At 43.0% G+C, this 19,588-nt stretch overlaps 1 protein-coding gene across 3 annotated transcripts in view; it reads right to left on the minus strand.

Annotated features, from left to right (window-relative positions):
• Window positions 1-19,588, minus strand: part of CAMKV (CaM kinase like vesicle associated) — a 483,421-nt gene that overhangs the window by 89,953 nt on the left and 373,880 nt on the right. For all 3 annotated transcript variants that reach the window (XM_069206828.1, XM_069206830.1, XM_069206829.1), the window contains one exon: window positions 13,910-13,984. In XM_069206828.1, the coding sequence (XP_069062929.1) occupies window positions 13,910-13,984 (75 nt within the window). The remainder of the gene's footprint in view (window positions 1-13,909; window positions 13,985-19,588) is intronic.

Genomic DNA, 19,588 nt, shown 5'->3' on the forward strand with positions numbered 1-19,588 from the left:
ATAGAGTCCTCTAGAGTGTCCAAGTACGCTGAGAGCTAGTCCGGGTCACCTAATTCTGAAGTGCGGCCATGTGCTGTCATAATTATCACTGCTGGATCCCGCAGACTAGAGCAAGGGGCAGCAGTTTTTTTCTTTTTTGATCACCATCTCATGGGAGAAATCCAATGTGACACATATTGTTGAACCCAAATATTGAAATGGACCTCATTCCTTTTCATCAACTCTAAAATAGCCAAAGCATGCTGATGGCACACGAGGCATACTGTAATGGCCCTAGGGACAATGGATGGACGTGCCAATAATGCTCTCAGCCTGTGCACCCTCTGGAATTCCAACTCTGGAAAGGTCAGGTGAAACACGGTGGGCAGAAGAGTGCAGAGAAATCAGAGCATGTTGTCCTCCTTCAGGCCCTCTGAGACCCCATTCAGGTGTATATTGGACCTCCGGGAGGGGTCCTCCAAGTCTGAGACTTTCTTCTATATGTATGTCATCCCCTCAGTCTGGCTGCAAGCTGTATAATCTACAGAGGTCATCCACCCCCATTGAGTCAAGGTTCAAGTGCATATGCATCAAGCCGGAGCACAGAGATTTGATGTCAGCTGTCAATTTGTGATAGTGGTATCAAAAGCAGTTAGGCCCTCATTATGACATAGGCCGTAAATGCCGCATACCGCCACAGTGACGGCTGCTACAAGACCGTCGCCGTGGCTACCTACAGTCCGCCATATTATGACCGTAGCTAGAATTCTGCCATAAGGATGGCAAAATTTTGGCTACGGTCATGGCGGCGGATGGCGGTAAGGTGGCGTTGCTGCCAGCAGCAGCGCCACGCTATAGACCGCCGACGACCGTATCATGATCCATGATACGGCTTGGCTGTGTTCTCCTGGCAGATGCTGCTGCTGGCAGCAGCGCCGCGTCCCGTCTCCTGCCGGAGGACCCCCTGCAGTCAGGAAAGTCGGATGCTCCGACAGGGGAGGGGGGTGTTGTGTTTGTGTGGATTTGTGTGTGCATGGATGGATGCATGCGTGGGTGAATGTAGGTATGCGGGTGTGTATGCGTGTGTATGTCTGTGCGTGTAGGTGTGTGTATGTCAGGGGGAGGTCGGAAGGAGGAGGGGGGTAGTGCTATGGGAGGAGGAGACCCCTATCAGTGCCAGGGAAGGATTCCCTGGCACTGATAGTGCCTACCGCCATGGTTTTCATGGCGGTAAAAAAGCCACGAAAACCATGGCGGTGGGCGAGGTCATATTACCGTGGGCAGCCTGCTGATGGCTGCTGGGCTGGAGACTGCAGTCTCCAGCCCGGCGGTCGTTACTGCCATGGTGGTTGGTGTCGTACATTGGCGGTTTGGCTTTTGCCAAACCACCAATGTCATAATATGGTGGTACCGCCAGCCTGTTGGCAATACTACCGCCACTATAACACCAACCGTTGGGGTCATAATGATCCCTTAGTTTGGAGCTCATGGCAGTGACCTCCTTGAGGTTAGGTGCTTAAGTACTCTCAGACATGGTTTTGGGTTTAGTGGGTGTGTGCACGACCCTTCCAGATATGGCTTACACAAAAGAAAATTCACTTTTGATCCTGACATGGATGGTAGATGTGAGAAGCTACGAGTGAACTAACAGTCACTGGGGGGGCATTCTTACGGGACTGGCAGACATATTCTCTGGATAGGGCTATGGCTACCAGAGACTGCTGCTGTAGGGGATCCATCAATCACCAACGCAAGCAGCAATGAAGGTTGCTGGATTGCGGGTACAACTATCTCCAGTGTGTTGGGGGCCTAACACCACCTGTGCCTCAAGTATATAGGAATCCTTCAGAAGACTCTGCACATAAGTCTGGACTGGGGTATCCAGACAACAGGAGTTGGGCTGCCACCTGGGTCATTTTAATGGATGAACCTACGCAGGCTGTGTAGGGAACTTTTAGGGTCCAGCTCCACCTCAAAATGCGTCTCAGTGATCAGGTCCACTGACTGAGCTCGGAAGGGACAAAGTGGGTGTGCGTATAGACTTCAATGCTCATAATATGAGGGGTCCCGGTTACCTGGAGGCATTCAGGAGTGACAGGTCTGCATATGAGATGTGCAGGGCTGCTGTGGTGTAAGAGTCTGCGGCCAGCCGCTCCTCGTATTAATTGGCTTCTGTGCACTCACTGCTGCCATGTGTGGTAGGGTAATCGGCAGTCACTCACTTCAAAATTTGGGTGGAAAGGGTCGCACCTGCGGAGGGGTCGGCAGGCATCGCGCTGGTAGCACAGCTTGCAGGTTGTTGGAGATGTGCTCTGTGGGACACCCTGGCTCCAAACATTCTTATTCCCATAATGGTATTGGCAGACCACCACCTCTGTGCAGGGAAGTCGGCCTCAGAAGTACCCCGGCATGAGAGCTTGTTCAATGAGCTGCCATTTTGGATTATGGCTTAGTTCCACACCCCTCTATCTCCACTTGTATGTTTCCCACCGATTTTGCTAACATGTTATTATGCCCACAGCATCTATGAGAACGCTACCATTCTTTCAATAAATAGAATAAAAATAAAATCAGAGATGATGGTGTGGCGGAGCAGAATTATTCCTCTTACATGTCTCTGAAGAACTTTGGGTGATTTGGTAGGGTGTAGTTAAAAACGTTCCTGTTCTTTTGTATTCACAATGTGAAGAGAAGGATATTCATGTGGAATACTGTGGTTGACCAGAATAAGAAACCCTTTAGGAAGGCCTTTTCCAGAACGGTGGCCAATAGAAAATCTTCCAAGCACACCAAGCCGCCAGTCCTGTGAATGGATAATATGCACAATTTGAAGCTTATCCCTCCATGATATCTACAATAAACTCTATGTTGCACAAAATGTGGGCCAAGCATGATGAAGGATCAACCTTGGTGGAAACAGTGTTTTCCCTGATCTATGCCTGGCTTGAAATGCTCAGTGTAGGCATGAATCTTACCAGCGGCTTAGACTGGTATGTGTTCAAATCCAACAACAGAAACTGGATGTGCTATGCAATTTCTATGTTTGTGTGCCATGGTGGTGCAATTGCGGCCTAATTTATGAGGCGTGAAGATTTTTCATCAGGGAAAAAATAGTTCAGATCTTCCAAGAGCTTTGTTTTTTTAAAAGGCTTTTTCTACTTGGGTTATTGCAGGAAAATGCATGTGCCTATTCACCTGCTCATCTCAAGAATCCTGGGATGAAATTACAGTAGCTGCAGCCTACAGCTCTGATTACCCAGAAATTGCGCCAAAGGCAGGACGACTTTGCAGCACCATTAGAGCACTAAACTGATGAACGCATTTTAAAGAGACTATATAGTTGAACCATCCTCACAATTTGAAATCATTCACCCAACTTTTTTATGATGTGTAGATCTGCTCATGTTCAAAGGCGTACACGGTCAAGTTTTAAATAAGTAGCTGAAGTCATACAAAAATAGTGAAGTTTTGTGCAGCTCTTGATATCTCAGTTTTGCCTTTAGGTGCGTTGTAAGAAACGTGCTGATACTGACAAACTAAATGGTACTCATTTTGTAATTATCAGAGTAATGAAAGGTGGAGTATGCCTTGCAGCGATGTAAATCCCTGATAACCAAATTCACATCCACTCCACAGGAGCTATAGCACAGTAGGTCTAAGAAATAATGAGTTTGATTGAGGCTGCAAATATCATCTGTTGCATTGTAAACATTTTTTGTGGAATTAAAATCCCACCAGCAGAGATGTGTGATGTTGACTTTTCTACAAAGTTGCAATGCTTGTCATATTGATGCGACTGAACCTTAGTGTGCACTTTCCTCCTGAAAAAAGTTTTACTTTTGAGGTTTAATTTCCCCAAAAAAGTAAATATCATGTTTTTTTCCTCTTGCTCGGTGGAGGTTTCATCCTGCAAAAAAATGCCTCATTTCTTTGTGAAGTTTCTAATAAAGGAAGAGCTGAAACATATTATTCCATATACTGACAAAAGCAAACTTCACAAATTAATGCATCCCTTCATATACAACAATTGCTATCAGAATATTTGAATTTGCAAATGCTATTGAAGACAAAGGAGCAGCACTGGCCTATATTAAGTAGTATAGGCCCGCTGATCTCAACATTACAAAGTACCAATGCACAGGCTCTGCTTCTCTCTTTCTGATGCTTCTCCAAAATATATGGATTTAGGAAGGGGGAGAGAAAGACAGAATCTTTGGAGCAGGGTACGTAGGAGCCTTCCCCCACCCTTCTTCCCACAGTGTCACTAGAACCTCAGAAAGAGGGAGACGGGGATGCTGCTCAATTCCTGGGTCTCTCTGGCTCGCCTGAAAGATGAAAAGTAGTTTAGCCAAGACCAGGGAAAACCAGAGACTGGCTTCAGTTTCCTTTCACAGCTATTGCTATGACTGTTGACCAACTAATAGCCGTGTCCCTATGCACAGCTATCTGTTGAACAATCACACCAACAACTCTGAAACAAAGGCTCTGGAGCCACGGGGGTTCCAACCCCTTGGGGTTCCGGAGGCCTTTGTGTTTTTTAATTAGAACATTCTGTCCTCATAGAGACAGGATGTTCTAATAACCATATACCCCCGTAGGTGGGCCATCCCAGCCATTAAAGGCCGGATCCCTTATTAAAGGCCCTCACCTTCGACTCTGGCCTTTAACTCAGGAGCAAGTCTTTAAGGCTAGTATAGCTTGCGATGGTGGGCTACAAGGCTATATGACAGCAACTCATCTCATTAACACCACACATCATTCAAACTACTTTCACTAGTGCCATCTCCAAGCAACCTACACCTCTTACATTTTAAACATGCATTGGCAATGCCAGTAGGTCTGGCTTTAGTGTGCTGCCCTTGCACACTTGCAGCCTCACCGCTAACCATTCATTCACAATGACAGAGTCATCTACCTCTGATAACCTGGAAATAGGAGTAAGAACCAAGAAAGAGCATCTGATTGATCGGTTGCAGTGGAACCAGGGGCACAAGAATGTGTGAGGGCATACCCAGAATAAGAGCAGTAAAGGGCCTGGTGCACCCTACAATGTGTTGTACGCAAGAACCATTTATTGACTGGTACCCTGTGGAGAAAGTCCAACACTTAACAATCAACACTGAGGTGATTTAAGTAATAGGCATTGCATCTGTACAGTCTGAAGGTGACAGATAAAATGCTAGGGTAAGCCAAGCAACACCAAATGCATATATTCCAAACAGGATGATGTAGCTGCCTGGATAACTAACTTTCTACCTTCTGCGGAGAGGCCAAACTGTTCCTTAAGCTCCTCTAAAAGGGGGTAACATATGTCAGCAGTCCTGTTGATGTGTGGGCATATGGTAAAATCAATGTTGATAATAACACCCAACTCTTTCAGGAGGCCTCAGGCCTATGTCTAAATGCTGAAAAATCCCTCCTAGTCCCATTACAGGGTGACATTGCCTCCAGCGGGTGACGGGTGAATATCCCCCTGTGCCGCCTCAGTTTCAGATACTTAGGGGTTCACATCACCATGATGCCTGAAAAGGCCGATGTCCTAAATCTAACACCCCTGGTACAGAAAACCAAGCATAGTCTGGTGGCATGGCATGATCTCCCACTTAACTTACTAGGAAGAGTAGCCCTTTTTAAGATGATGGTGCTCCCCTGATTTCTGTATGCCCTTCAGAATTACCTGTTCTATACCCCTGAGGCATGGTTCAATGAAGTTACAGCACTGACGTAGTCTTTTCTTTGGAGGGGATGTCCCCTTAGGACTGCCTATGCCAAACGTTGTAGATCGATCTATGATGGAGAGATTGTTGATTTAGACATCCAGCTATATTACTCTGTGTCTGATCTCCTGGTTGTGAATGACTGGCTGATGGGTGGCTGGTGCGACCTCACATACCACCTGGAACTTGCCGGCCTCAGGCTCTATGGGGGGATGGACCATCTATCTGGTCATCCGATAACTCAGGAGCTTCCAGTGATTACCAGGGTCATCTTTTTTAAAATAGAGGAGGGTCCTCCGTTTTACAGGTTGGGAGGATAGCCTGATGGCCCAGACTTCTGTCTGTAGCAGTCATTGACTAATACAATTGTCGAAGCAGGAGGGATCCATAAATAGGAGCTGTTGGGTATGACAACTCTTGGTGACCTGAGGCAAGGATTGACTATGTATTAAGTTGCAGACCTTCAGGCCTAATCCTCCCTTTCACATACACAGTTTCACAAATATCTCTAGGTGCTGCATGCCTTGGACTACTACTCCAGGATGTACTGCAGTTCAATCCTCTTGCAACAAAGCTGCTGATGGGCGGGATGGGGCGTGGCAGGATCTCCCAGATGTACCGCACTCTGATCAACAATGCTTGCAAGATGATAGAGCATCTTTGCCAGACTTTGAAGGATTATACTGCGGAGTTTGATGAGGTTGAATGGTGGGAAGCGTGCATGGCACCGCATGAACTACTGATATCAGTGCATCAACATCTGGTGCAACTACATTATCTTCATCACACATACATGTCCCCTCAATGTCTCTACCCTGCTGGTTTTCTCCTCAAGCCAGTTGTGGGACGTGCGGGTAAATCAATATCAAACCAATGCTTTTTTCTTTAAGAAGGAAAACATGTTAATGCACACACAACTAAAATATTATGCTCAAAATGACAAATATTTCAATGGTTTCAGGTTGAATTCCAAATTGGAACTGAATCAGGGTGGAATATGCATGTCACAGAGGGGCTAACTAACGCTGTACATTTAGCTTGCTCCTGTTATCAGTTAGGTACCTTGTGGCAAAATGCACACCAAACAGGCTTTAAACCTCAAACTAGATATGCTCCAATTAGTCCTACTGGAAAAAAATAGGTAAATCATTCATAATGCAAAATGAGAGGACTACTGCCTCTGTCACAACATTTAATAATGAATATATAAAGCATGTTGACTTTAACATGAATATAATGAAGTCTGCCTATGGAAATCTATTAAGCATTTTAGAAAAGCTCACACCATACCATAAATGTCCCTACAGAGATATGAAGCGTTTTCTGGTGCCAGACCAAGAAAAGGGAGATATGTATTAAATGCCTTCTTGCAGCACTTGTCAATCAATTAATCAGTTTTTGTAAAGCACAGCACTGTCACCCCTAGGGGGTATCTGGACAGTGTGGTGAGGGGTCTCCGTTTAAGAGACAGTTCTTGAGCTTTTCTGAAGTCTGTAAGAGAGAGGGCTGTACGAAGGTAGAGAGACAGGTTGTTCCAGGTCTTGGGGCCAAATAGGAGAAAGAGCGGCCACTGCTGTGGCTGTGACAGTTGCAGGGGTGTGCACAATAAATCATGGGGAGCAGAGAAGGTGTCTCGTGGGTTGATGGAAGTTCAGTCAGTGGCTGATGTAAGCTGGTCCTTGATTGTGTAGGGCTTTGTAAGCGTGCATGAGGATCTTGAACTGGAATCTCTTCTGGATGGGAAGCTAGTGGAGGTTTTTGAGGGGGGGGTGATGTGGGTCAGTTTCGGGAGGCCTAGTTTGGCTGCAACATTTTGTATGGTCTGGAGTCTTGAGGAGCAGGGTGGAGATGTAGGCATAGGTTGTGTTGCCACAGACGAGGTGGCTGGTGATGAGTGTCTGGCTGTAGTCTTTCTGGTATTGACTGGGATCCATTTGAAGATTCTGCAGAGCATGTGGAGGGTGTGGAAGCAGGAGGAGGTAACTGTGTTGATTTGTTGTTTCATGGTCAGATCTCTGTCGAAGATGATGCAGAGGTTGCATGGGTGGTCTTTTGGTGTTAGGGTGGGTCCCAGTTCAGATGGTCACCAGCTGTGGTCCCAGATGGTTGTGTTTCTCCTGCAGATGAGTACTTCAGTTTTGTCAGAGTTTACTTTGAGGCAGTTGGCTCTCATCCAGTTGACTATGTCAGACATGGTGTGGGAGAAGTTTGTCCTGGTTTGGGGGGGCGGGGTTCTTCGGTGAGAGACAGGATGAGCTGTGTGTCATCTGCGTAGGATATGATGTTGAGACCGGGGGAATTTGATGATCTCTGTGCGGGGTCATGTAGATGTTGAACAGAGTGGGGCTGAGGACTAAATCTTTCGGGTATGCTGCATATGATGTTCTTGGATTTGGAGGTGAAAGAAGGCAGCCGGATGCTCTGAGTGCGTCCTGTGAGGAAGGAGACAGCCCATTATAGGGCATTCTCTTGTATCCCGATGTTGTAGAGGCTGCAGATGAGGGTGTGGTGGGAGATGGTGTTGAATGCTGCTGAGAGGTTGAGGATCAGAGCGGCTGTTTCACTGTGATCAAGGAGTGTTCTGACATCATCTGTGGCTGTGATCAGTGCAGTCTGCATGCTGTGGTTGGCTTGGAAACCTGATTGGGAGATGTCAATCAGGTTGTTGTGTTCCAGGTAGTTGGTGAGCTGTTGCTTGATGGCCTTCTCAAGTATTTTGGTGGGGTAAGGCAGCAGGGAGAACGGTCTGATCCCTATGGGTTTCCAGCCATCCTGGAAGACAGCTGTGGTGATGGACGTGTTGAGAATGCTGGTAAGTTCAGATCTGATGTGACTGGATCTGAGGTTGAAAATGTGGTGAGGGCATTGGTTGGTGAGTGCTCCGGAGTGGATAGATGGCATGATGGCCCTGGAGGTTTGTGTGGTAAGTGGTGACCAAGCAGTGATCGTTCAGCTGGTGTGCATTGATTGCTCGAGGTGGTTGAGGTAAAGGACCATGGGTTTGGGCGTGGAAATTGTTGTAGATGGTGGCGATCTTGGTGTGGAAATAGTCAATGAGTGTGTCGCAGAGTTTTTGCGACGGATGGATAGTGTTCTCTTTGGCTGCCGGTTTGGATAATTCCTTGATTATTTTCAAAAGTTATTTTGTGTGGCTGGCTGCTGTGTTGATTCGGGCTGTGATGGCTGCTTTGGTGGTCTCCTTGATTTGCCGGTGGTAGTTGCTGAGGGCTGCTTTGTGGGCGGCTCTGCCGGAGGGGTCCCTGGTGTTAGGAAGTTCATAATGTAAATCCCCTTCCTATTGTATTTCTCAGGTAATAAAAATGTGAAACGTAATTAACCTTACTATGATGTTGGTCTTTAAGTTTACAATGTAAAACCTCTTCAATGTGTTTTTGCTGAAAGTTTACTATGTAAAACCACTTTCTCTTGGGTTTCTCAGAGTTAAAAACGTAATAGGTGTTCCTATTGTTTTTGTAAGGCCCCTCCTTTGATATTTATCAGAGGGTTTACAATGTAAAATCCCGTCCTATTCAATTTGCCAGAGACTTCACAATGTAGAACCCCTTCCTACAGTATTTGTCACTATGCACCACCCCGTTCTTATTGAAATTGTCAGTGAGTTAAAAATGTAAATCTACTTCCTATTCAATTTGTCAGACAGCTCACAATATTACCTGTCCTTCTTAAGGTGATTGGCAATGAGTTAACAATGTAAAACCCTTTCCTTTTGTGTTCATTGGAGAGTTCACAATGCAAAACCAGTCCTATTGGATTTGAGAAATTGGGTTCAGGATACACTAGCGAGGTCAGTAGTTACAGGGTGTTTTTCCTTGGGTGTCTTAACGCCTCTAAAACTCGATTTCTCAAACCCAGGCACCAAATACCACTTTTAGCACTTTCATTAAAGGGTAATGAGGCAAAGCAATTAGGGGCTGATGCAGGGAGATGATGCTAGCTAGAAATCAAAACTCAGCAATGCACAAAAATAGCAATAAATTAATGTCTAGCCAATGCTTCTTTAAAAAGAAAACGTACTGTCATCAACACAAAACTGAACAGTAAACACAAAATTTCAAATATTTACAGACTTTGAAATGGAATTTTAAATTTAGACCCTCCTTGGAAAATTGCAGGGTGCAAATCATGTACCTGTAAGAAATATCACAGGAGCAACTAACTCATTACATCTGGTCTATTCCAGTTATCTGTGTGGTACCAGGTGACACTTTGTTCACCAACAGGCTCTAAATCCTAAAACTAGCAATGCCTCTATATGAGCTTATTGCAACATACACAGCTTTTCATCATCAGCTGTGGTTTGACTACATGCTTTTCAAGTAATTTGCAGTGTAAAATGCCTGGCCTATTGCATTTACCACCGATTTTAAAAACCAATAAAAAGCATGTATCCTTTAACATGGTGCCTAGAGAGACTCAATAAACATTTAGGGAGACCCAAAGTATACATTGACAAAAACATAAAGTGTCCCTCTGTAAAGCCAAATATTTAGTATGGCCAGACTTAAAAAGAGATCTATTGTTTAAATCCCCTTCTATTGATTTTTTCAGAAATTCTTTCCTAATTTCTTTCTCACATAGTTCAAAATGGAAAACCCCTTTGACTGTTGTTATCGTGCTGTGCACAATGTAAAACCCCTTCCAGTTCTATTTCACAGAGGGTCCACAATTTAAACCCGGTTGCCATTGTTTTTGTCAAAGTTAACAATATAAAACCCCTTCTTATTGCTCTTGTTGAAGGTTTCACAATGTGAAATCCATTATTCCCTTACTATAATGTACAATACTTTCCTATTGTACTTGTCAGAGTGCACAATGTAAAACCCCTACCTATTGTAGCTGAGAAATTAAATTCAGAACATTCCAGAACAATTGTAAGTTAATATCCTCATTGTGTCTAATGGAGACTTTCATGTCTGGCGTTCTAGGACTTCCGTACCCCATACCTTCAAACTGGGGACTAAGGGGGTCATTCCGACCCTGGCGGTCAAAGACCACCAGGGCCGCGGATGACGGAAGCACCGCCAACAGGCTGGCGGTGCTTCCCTGCCCATTCTGACCACGGCGGTAAAGCCGCGGTCAGAAAACCGGGTCCGGCGGTTTCCCGCCGGATTTCCCCCGGCTGGGCTAATCCTCCAAGGCGGCGCTGCAAGCAGCGCCGCCATGGGGATTCCGACCCCCTTCCCGCCAGCCTGTTTCTGGCGGTTTTCACCGCCAGGAAGCGGATGGCGGGAACGGGTGTCCTGGGGCCCCTATGGGCCCCTGCACTGTCCATGCCACTGGCATGGGCAGTGCAGGGGCCCCCTAACAGGGCCCCAGCATGCTTTTCACTGTCTGCCTGGCAGACAGTGAAAAGCGCGATGGGTGCAACTGCACCCGTCGCACGCCTGCAACACCGCCGGCTCCATTCGGAGCCGGCTTCAGTGTTGCAGGCCTCTTTACCGCTGGGCCGGCGGGAAAGTTGTAATTGCACCAGCGGTCTTTTGACTGCGGTGCGGCCAAATGGCGGTTCCCGCCAGGCGGGCGGCAACCGCCGCCTGCCGGGGTCAGAAGGACCCCCTAAGTATCTCTTCCAAAGTATTTTCGAAGGGTACGAAGCAGAGCAGTATTAGTCTGACTTGGAGAGGTGCCGTGGGCTAGAAACATAGAACACAGCAGCATAAAATATTACACTCAATAAATCAGTGTCCAGTCAGTGCTTTTCTTTAAAACAGAAAAGTTCTTTAATACAGTCACAACTAAATACTACTAGTCAAAATGGTAAATAAGTACAAACTTTAAGGTGGAAATATGAATTGAAATCCCTAATATATGGTCAAATTAACCAGGATGAAAATCACACAAAGTAGTGAACAGCCATTTAAATGCAGCCTGTTCCCATTATTAAAGAAGCACCATGTGAAAATTTACATACTAGCAGGCTCTAATCGTGAAAGTTAGCAATGGTCCTATAAGGCCCCGTTGGAAAATAGAAGGCTTTTCTCGGTCAAAACGTCTACAGGGATTGAAGCCTCCTGCCTTTGTCACTACATATAAAAGAAAAGCCTCTTGACTTTAACACAAACATAAACATTACCCTGTAGTCTTTCCACAGAGAGAAGCTTCAGATGTTTTATGCAGGACTGGGGGATATTCATCAACTGCATTTTGTATTACACTTAGTAGTACAACAACAGTAATAACAAAGAACTACAAAATGCTATTTTCAAGCATATGAGTATAAATCTCCAACTCTCCTAAACTTTCTTTGAGTAGAACCTCACACATGTAAGTTTCCTAGTTAGTAGTAAATGTGGGAGGGACCAAGGTGAGTGGTTACAAAAAGAGGCATACTTTTTAATTAATGAGAGGGGTTTAGGGAGGAGTAAGAAGGGGTTCAGGTAGGTTAGGGAGCAGCTTAGGAAGGGTAAGTACCCATTGAGAAAAGAGTAAGCTCATTGCTACTTAAATACTGCACTTCTAAAGTTACTACAGCCAAATACGGACCCAAAACATTAGTAACTTATGCCAGCGTGCATAGCTGGAGTACGTCCAGTACCACGCATAGCCAACAATGGGTACAACAACACTCTCCAGCCGAAAATAATGGAGGGAGAGACCTAAAAAATACCCCATAGGAAATAATGCTAGATTACATTTCATTATTTAACATCGTTAAAAATGTAAATACATGTTACTTAATGTCTAAAAACCTCAACGTAAAACATTTAGTAAGTAAATATGAAATATTCCAAAACTTCTTTCACAGTTTAAAACAATGTAACATTCAGTTTTATTAAAGTATGATTAAATTAATTGTATTAAATTCCCCAGTCTTTGGATCACAAGTTATTTGAGTGAAATTTGTTCTATTTTTTAGAATAAATTTGTTAGACTTAATCTCCTTCCTAGATTATTATAATTATTCCTTTGAATCTACATGCTTAAGCTCTCTCTCACCTTGCTCAGCTATGCTACCAGCACGGTTGTTGCCTGGCATAACAGTCCTTTGTTAGAAAGGAAGATAGAACTGGTGCTGTCAGTACTGTAACTGGTGTGTGTATGTGTGTGTTGACAATTCTTTTTTGATGTACAAAAGCCAATATTATCAGACATAGTACTGCTTATTACTTTGCTGGTGAGCACTTTCCCCCAGTACAGATGATTTACTTCATTGCTTTTAAGATTTTTGGAATTGAGCTCATTTTAAAAAGAAAGAAGCATATTCAGCACTCTATTCTTTCATATTCAAAGTTATAGTTGTTGCGCTTCAGCCTGTGAATCTTCTATGATTGCGGCTTACTGCAGGAGCTGAGTGGCTCCTAGAAACCCCATGAGTAGAGCATGTTTATGTTGATTTTTTGCATAGCGTGTGAAATTATACCATAATTATATTGTTTAAATTCATGTTCACAAGTGCTCTTGTCACCGTATTACTGAAACACCATTCCTGCACTTGCTTTTTCTCCTTTTACCTCACTCACATTTTAACTCTCTCACTTTCTTGCACACTTCCTTCTGATCTCACGTGTGCATTTTCTGATGCACTTCAGGTTCTTTCACAGACTTACATTAACATATTTCGTTATTCACTTACTCCCTGTCTTTCGTTCACTTTCCCCTGCGTCTTCACTTTCAAACACTAATGCACACTCTATCGTTCAAGCAGTTTCTCTTACTTACTCTATTTATTTTCTCTCTATGCATTATTTTCGCCATTCATTTGCCCACCAGCATTTTCATGCTATACTTCAAAAATAATTTACTCTTCCCTGTTTGTTCATGTTCTCTTGTTCACCACTGGCATCAAAGGTACTTTGCATCACTCACATTTGTAGTCACAATTTTACACCTTCTTTAATTTACTATCTCTTTCATTGTCTCATTCACTATTACAAAAACTCTGTCTTTCTTGACCTTTCTGTCTACGGAGCTGTTACAATACATCATTGTCTCAACTTCTCACATTCAGTCACAGCTGTCTAACTCAACACTAAGTAGATCAACATGCCTTCATCCACCTGTCTGCAGAGCTATACACTCACTGACCCACCTTGATCAATTACTCATTGATCACATTTCATTCACTAATTGCTGGCCTGCTGGCTGCTGCACTGTGAGGCTTGTTGTCTTGCCTTCTCACTGGCTCAATCTTCCATTTACAGTCTTATTCATTCATCATACTATGATAAATAATTGTATTCTCAGTAACTCACAGCTCCATGAAGATGAAGTACTCTTTGCGGGTCTCATAAACGTCTATCAGCTGGAGGACATTGGGGTGCCGGACCCTGTGGGAGGGAAGCACAGACAGAAAATAGTGATACTAAGGTCACAGCAAGGCTCTTACACAGACTATTTGAGCTCTATGTGCATCCTGAATCTCTGAAGGCAAGCTCTCTGATTGCAACAGTTTCCTAATCAGATAATCGGGTAATCAGATTTAGAACACAGCTTGCTGATCTAATGAAATGATTAGTAGATTAGTCATGGCTATACTGCTGGATAGTTGTCCAGAAGGGAGTTGGATTCTCCTGGATAATTGCCCAGATGGGAGTCACATTCAACTCGAGCATCCAATGGGCTTCCAAGCAATTGCCATGGTGATGTTCGTTCGGGTGGCGAGTGCTTAATCGTTTTTAGAATACTTCACCTGAATGAAGGCAGAATGGTGTCAAACGACATTGTCAAGTGTGAGTGCGGGGGGGGGGGGGGTAGAAGAGTGAGAGTTGAATTATATTAATGCAGATGGAGACAAGCCATCCAATTCTTCTGTTGCCTTTGCTGAACTGGGATGACACGTCCTGCAAGTTTCTAGTATACACCGTGGTAATGGCCATTTAATTTCTGCGAGGCCATCTTAGCTCTCATGGTCTATCTGAGTCCACATATGTGCACTTACACCCTTGTAGCTCCCAGCAGCCAATGGATTTTTTGGGTCTGGTCATCTGACATGTATAGCTCAGAAAAGCCTTGTTAGTGCTAACGAAACCTCAACAACTTCAGAAACAATTACTGATGTGTACTTTTTTAAAGAGTTGCATTGTGATCACAGTGCATACCACATTTCCTTATTTTTAACAGCTGCTTTGCGCCAATCCGCAAATTTCAGCTTTTGATACGCTAGGCAATAAAGTTCACTCACGTCAAAACACAAATCCGTTACAGTCTAGCGTGCTGCTGTCACAGCTTGTGGTAAGTAATTTGAATAGATCAAACTAGTGCTGCTCATAAGCAGCTCGCCTGTACTGTTTTCTTTTAAAATTAAGATCAAGGATGCGCAGTGCTCTTGGAAGGTCTTTGTTAAAGCATCCTGGCATGTTGCTGATCCTTCTGTTCCTAAAGCAGTATCAATAAAGCTACAAAAGTGTATTATGTAGTATACATATCTGTCGTTTGCTTTTATTTTAACAAGTTTGTTTCGATTTTGAAAAGAATGTTTACAATAACACACCATAAAATACTGCAGTAGCAAAGAATACCTAGCAAGTGTTGCATGCACATTTAATTTTACCAGACTATTTACTGTTTGTCAGAAATCGTTATTAGTACTGGAATTATGCGGCAGGGGAAGACCAAGTTATGTGGTAGGGTTGGCTTAATCATGCAGCGACAAAAGATAAATTATGTATCACATTTTTTGATGGTATTACTTTAGCATTTTATCATTTTTATACATGCTACATTATCTGGGCTAAGGTTTCATCTCATTAATACCAAAACAGAAATGTGACCAGTCAACCTTTGCAAAGGCGACCTTTGTTGCCTTGTTTTTAGTAACTATTAATTCATTTGAGCTACAAAGAGTTTTTGTTTAAAATCTGCAGATTGTGGAGCAGATGGTGGATTATGTGTCAAATGCGGCAATTCCAGAGTTAGTCAGAAAACTCTACGGCCGCAAAATCACTTATGTCCCGTGGCCCTGGAAATTGTTACTCAACACTCATTTGGGGTTTAAAAAAACACCAAATGTGTGACCAATGATACGGCCGAGACCCAGTTGATCTTTTAATAGTGGTAATATGTACTAGTCCAGTGGTTCCCAACCTGTGGTCCTGGGACCCCTGGGGGTCCGTGAAGCCTTCTCAGGGGGTCCGCGACTGCTTAGAAAAAATATTAACAAATATTGACAAATTAGGTCCCCAGCTTCCAGTAATGACTCAGGCGGGGGTCCCCGGATTCCAATGATGATTCTGTGGGGGTCCCTGGGTTCCATTAATGTTAAAATGGGGGTCCACATAAGTCAAAAGGTTGGGAATCACTGTACTAGTCCGTTCAATAATCTGTAGTGGAATTTCACCACAGCACAAGCCTGAACAACTGTATTCACTGTACATTCTGGGCCTGTAAAAAAAAAGTACACTTTTGTGTAAGAATGCATGTTTTGCTGTTCACACAGGGATTTACCAGTAGTACCTTTACCAGTGCAGAGTTTCCGCACATAAAAAGACCTGTCTTTGCCTCTAGTAGTTTAAGAGCAAATAGTTGTCTTGCACACACCACAATTTATGTGTGCTTGTAGCACAACAGAGGGCTAAATACGAATATGGAAAAAGGTTTATTAAAAGGGGTTATCCTGATGCAGTATTAAATGAAGCTAGTAAAAAGTCTATTTCAAAGACAGGAAAGAATTGCTAATTTGATAAACAGATGCCCCAAAAATGAAGATCAATCAGGTGAACTCTTTTTAACTTGATATTTTAACCAAATTAACAAACTCAGAAAGATAAGTAATAGACATCAGTACCTATTAATGGCCGATCCAATTTTGAAAAATAAGTTGCCTTCACAATTAAATGTTAAGCAGTCCTATTACTGGAATATGTATGTGATAAACTCACTAAAAGGTTGTGAATTTTACTATAAAATAAGCACACATACCTGACTGCACACTGTTGGATTTTGCGAACGTGGGGACTGTATGTGAGCTGTGAACTGTATTTGAACACATGTGAATCTGTTATGGGACTTAACAAAAAATGTTTTTAAAAATAGCTTTTTGACTTGTAAGAGTGCAAATGCCATACATACTTTACAATGACAAAGCAAATTATTGTACATTGAGAGTACACACAGACAACTTTGCCTATGTTTAGTCTATAAAAAAGAGAGATGAATAATATCAATTGGCACACTTTTAACAACTGCCATAACTTTGATCCAAAATTATTAAGATTTGCAAGTATCCATCACCAAGATTCTAATCCAAGAAGTGGCAACTGATAATTAAATTTAAGATAAATGGAATAAATAAATATGTTATTCACTCTTACACCAATGCTCTTAAACTCTGCTAAAGATTGTTCAATCATATTTTCAAAGAACCTAAAAAATCCAGTTTCAATGATATGTGATCTAGGTAATTATTAAAATGCTGTTCTCAGCTGTACCTATATAAATACATATGAATCTAACAATCTCACCCCAAAGTCTCTTTTACATTAGTATTCAGGTTTATCATTTTAATTAACTGGTTCTAGTCAGATGAATGTACATATTATTATTTGCACATGAATGCACAGATACTGGATGGGTTAAATGTTGATCATATGGATCTAAGGCCATTGCAGTTGGTGGCCATAGAATATGTAGCTAATAAGTTCCTATTTGGAGCTCCATTATCTGTTTTTCAATTAAATTACTGGGGACTTCTAGTCCCATAATGCATCTCGACTATTTTGTAGGTATTCCGTTTAATCAATCACTTTTGATTGCATGGTAGCCGGATTTGATTAGCTGGCCTTTTTAAAACAATAAACATATGACTGAAGATTCATTCTTAAAGCCCACTGGTGAGGATGAAACCTTAGGTAAAGCAGTTACTAACTGCACTTCACGTTTGCACATTTTTTCACTAAGCACTTTTTGCTTTATGACAAGCAAATAAAATACATTTTGTACCTTTATGGTTACATGAAGATGTGTGATTGTTGCTGTAACGTTTAACTTTTCTTTTTAGACAATAGAGTGTTTCACAGCCAATAATAGTTGTTTATAGACCCTCTGATCCAAAATTCCAAAGTTAGGGCCTGATTTAAAGTTTGTGGACAGGTATTTATAGGATGAAATAAATTTGTAATAGAGCAGACAGGATATACATCACATCTGTGACATGGTACCGGTCTGCCAAACTCTAAATCAGGCCCTATATATGTCTCACTTTTAAATTTAGAACATTCAACCCTCAGTAGGTGGACTGTTCCAATAGCATTATAGTCCTTCTGCCTCGAGCTATGCTGGTTGTTAAATGCCTTAACCCTTTTTATAGACCCTGGCCTCAGGTTCCGGCCTATCACTCAGGTTCAGGGCCAGTAACAATTTGGCAATGGGCTCTAATGAAATAATAGCAGCCTCTTAACATCAGACCCTCTGATCTTGCTGTATGACCTAAATAGGCAAGAGTCTGCTATAACTGCTTCATATAAAAGTGTATTCATGGCACCATAAACAGAGAATCAGTAAAGGATCTATTGGGATCCAAAGAATAAGTCCACTGAAAAAGAAACCTTTAAAAAAATATATAAAATCTCACTGACTGAAGAACGTCTGTAGGAGATGTTTGCTGAGATCTCAAAGATACCTTTGAATATCTGTTAACAAATTTATGAGGTTATTCACTACATTCACATTAACCTACCTATATAAAATGACTGGAATTATATTTGTAGACATTTCAGTCGTTGTTGGAAATGGCCCTTTATGCAGGGTTATCCCAACACATTTTGCCTCTGACCTCCTGTTTTTGACTGTGTTGCATTTCGTTTTTGCTGGCTTTTGGGTGTCTGGGCTCTTTACCACTGCTGATCAGTGCAAAAGTGCAAGTGCTCTCTGTCTAAGTGGTATTGGTGATTGGTTTATCCATGACTGGCCTATTTGATTTACCTGTATGTCCCTAGTATAGTGTACCAGGTTTGCCTAAGGCCTGTAGATCAAATGCTACTAGAGGGCCTGCAGCACTTATTGTGCCACCCACAAGCCCTGCAAACATGTCTCGGGCCTGCCATTGCAGTATCTGTGTGTTCAGTTTTAAACTGCCATGTCGACCTGGCAAGTGCACCCACTTGCCAGGCCCAAACCTTTCCTTTTACTACATGTAAGGCAACCCTAAGGTAGGCCCAAGGCAGCCCGATGGGCAAGGTGGAGTGTATTTAAAAGGTAGGACTTGTACAGATGTGTTTTACATGTCCTTATAGTGAAATGCTGCTAAATTCGTTTTTCACTATTCACGGCCTATCTCTCTCGTAGGGTACATGGGGATTGTCTTGAAATATCTTTCAAGTGTAATTTCCAATTAGGAGCAGATAGATGTATGGAGTTGAGGGTCTCTGAACTCACAATTTAATAATACATCGTTTGGTGAAGTTGGTTTTTAAATTGTAAGTTTGAAAATGGCACTTTTAGAAAGTGAGCATTTTCTTGCTCAACCATTCTGTGCCACTGCCAGTTTTTGGAATACACATCTGGGTCAGGATGACAGTTGGGCTGTTTATGAATTCACTCTAGACAGTCACACAAAGGGAGCTAAGGTGTGCCCTTCATATCCTGATAGGTCCTTCTGACCTAGAGTGGTGTGAGGAGCTTACACTTGCACCTGAATAGGGCTGTGCTTGTCCTTACACAAAGCCATCTCCAGCTCTCTGGAGTGGGTCTGGGGTCAGGGCAGGAAAAAGGCAGGGTCTTGTGCACTACAAAGATTTCTCCTTGAAACTTGCCTACTTCAAAGGAAGAAATGGACACAAGTACTGGACCTCTGACCCCATGAAGTTAGAATCATTTTAGACTGAGGACATCCTGCCAGGAAGAAGAGCTGGATGCTGTGGGAGGGACTGCCGCTCTGCCTGTTGCTTTACTGTGCTGGCTTGCTGCTTGCTGCCTCTGTCCTGGGAATGAAAGGA

Source organism: Pleurodeles waltl, chromosome 9 (assembly GCF_031143425.1).
Source record: "Pleurodeles waltl isolate 20211129_DDA chromosome 9, aPleWal1.hap1.20221129, whole genome shotgun sequence".
Lineage (NCBI taxonomy): Eukaryota > Metazoa > Chordata > Amphibia > Caudata > Salamandridae > Pleurodeles > Pleurodeles waltl.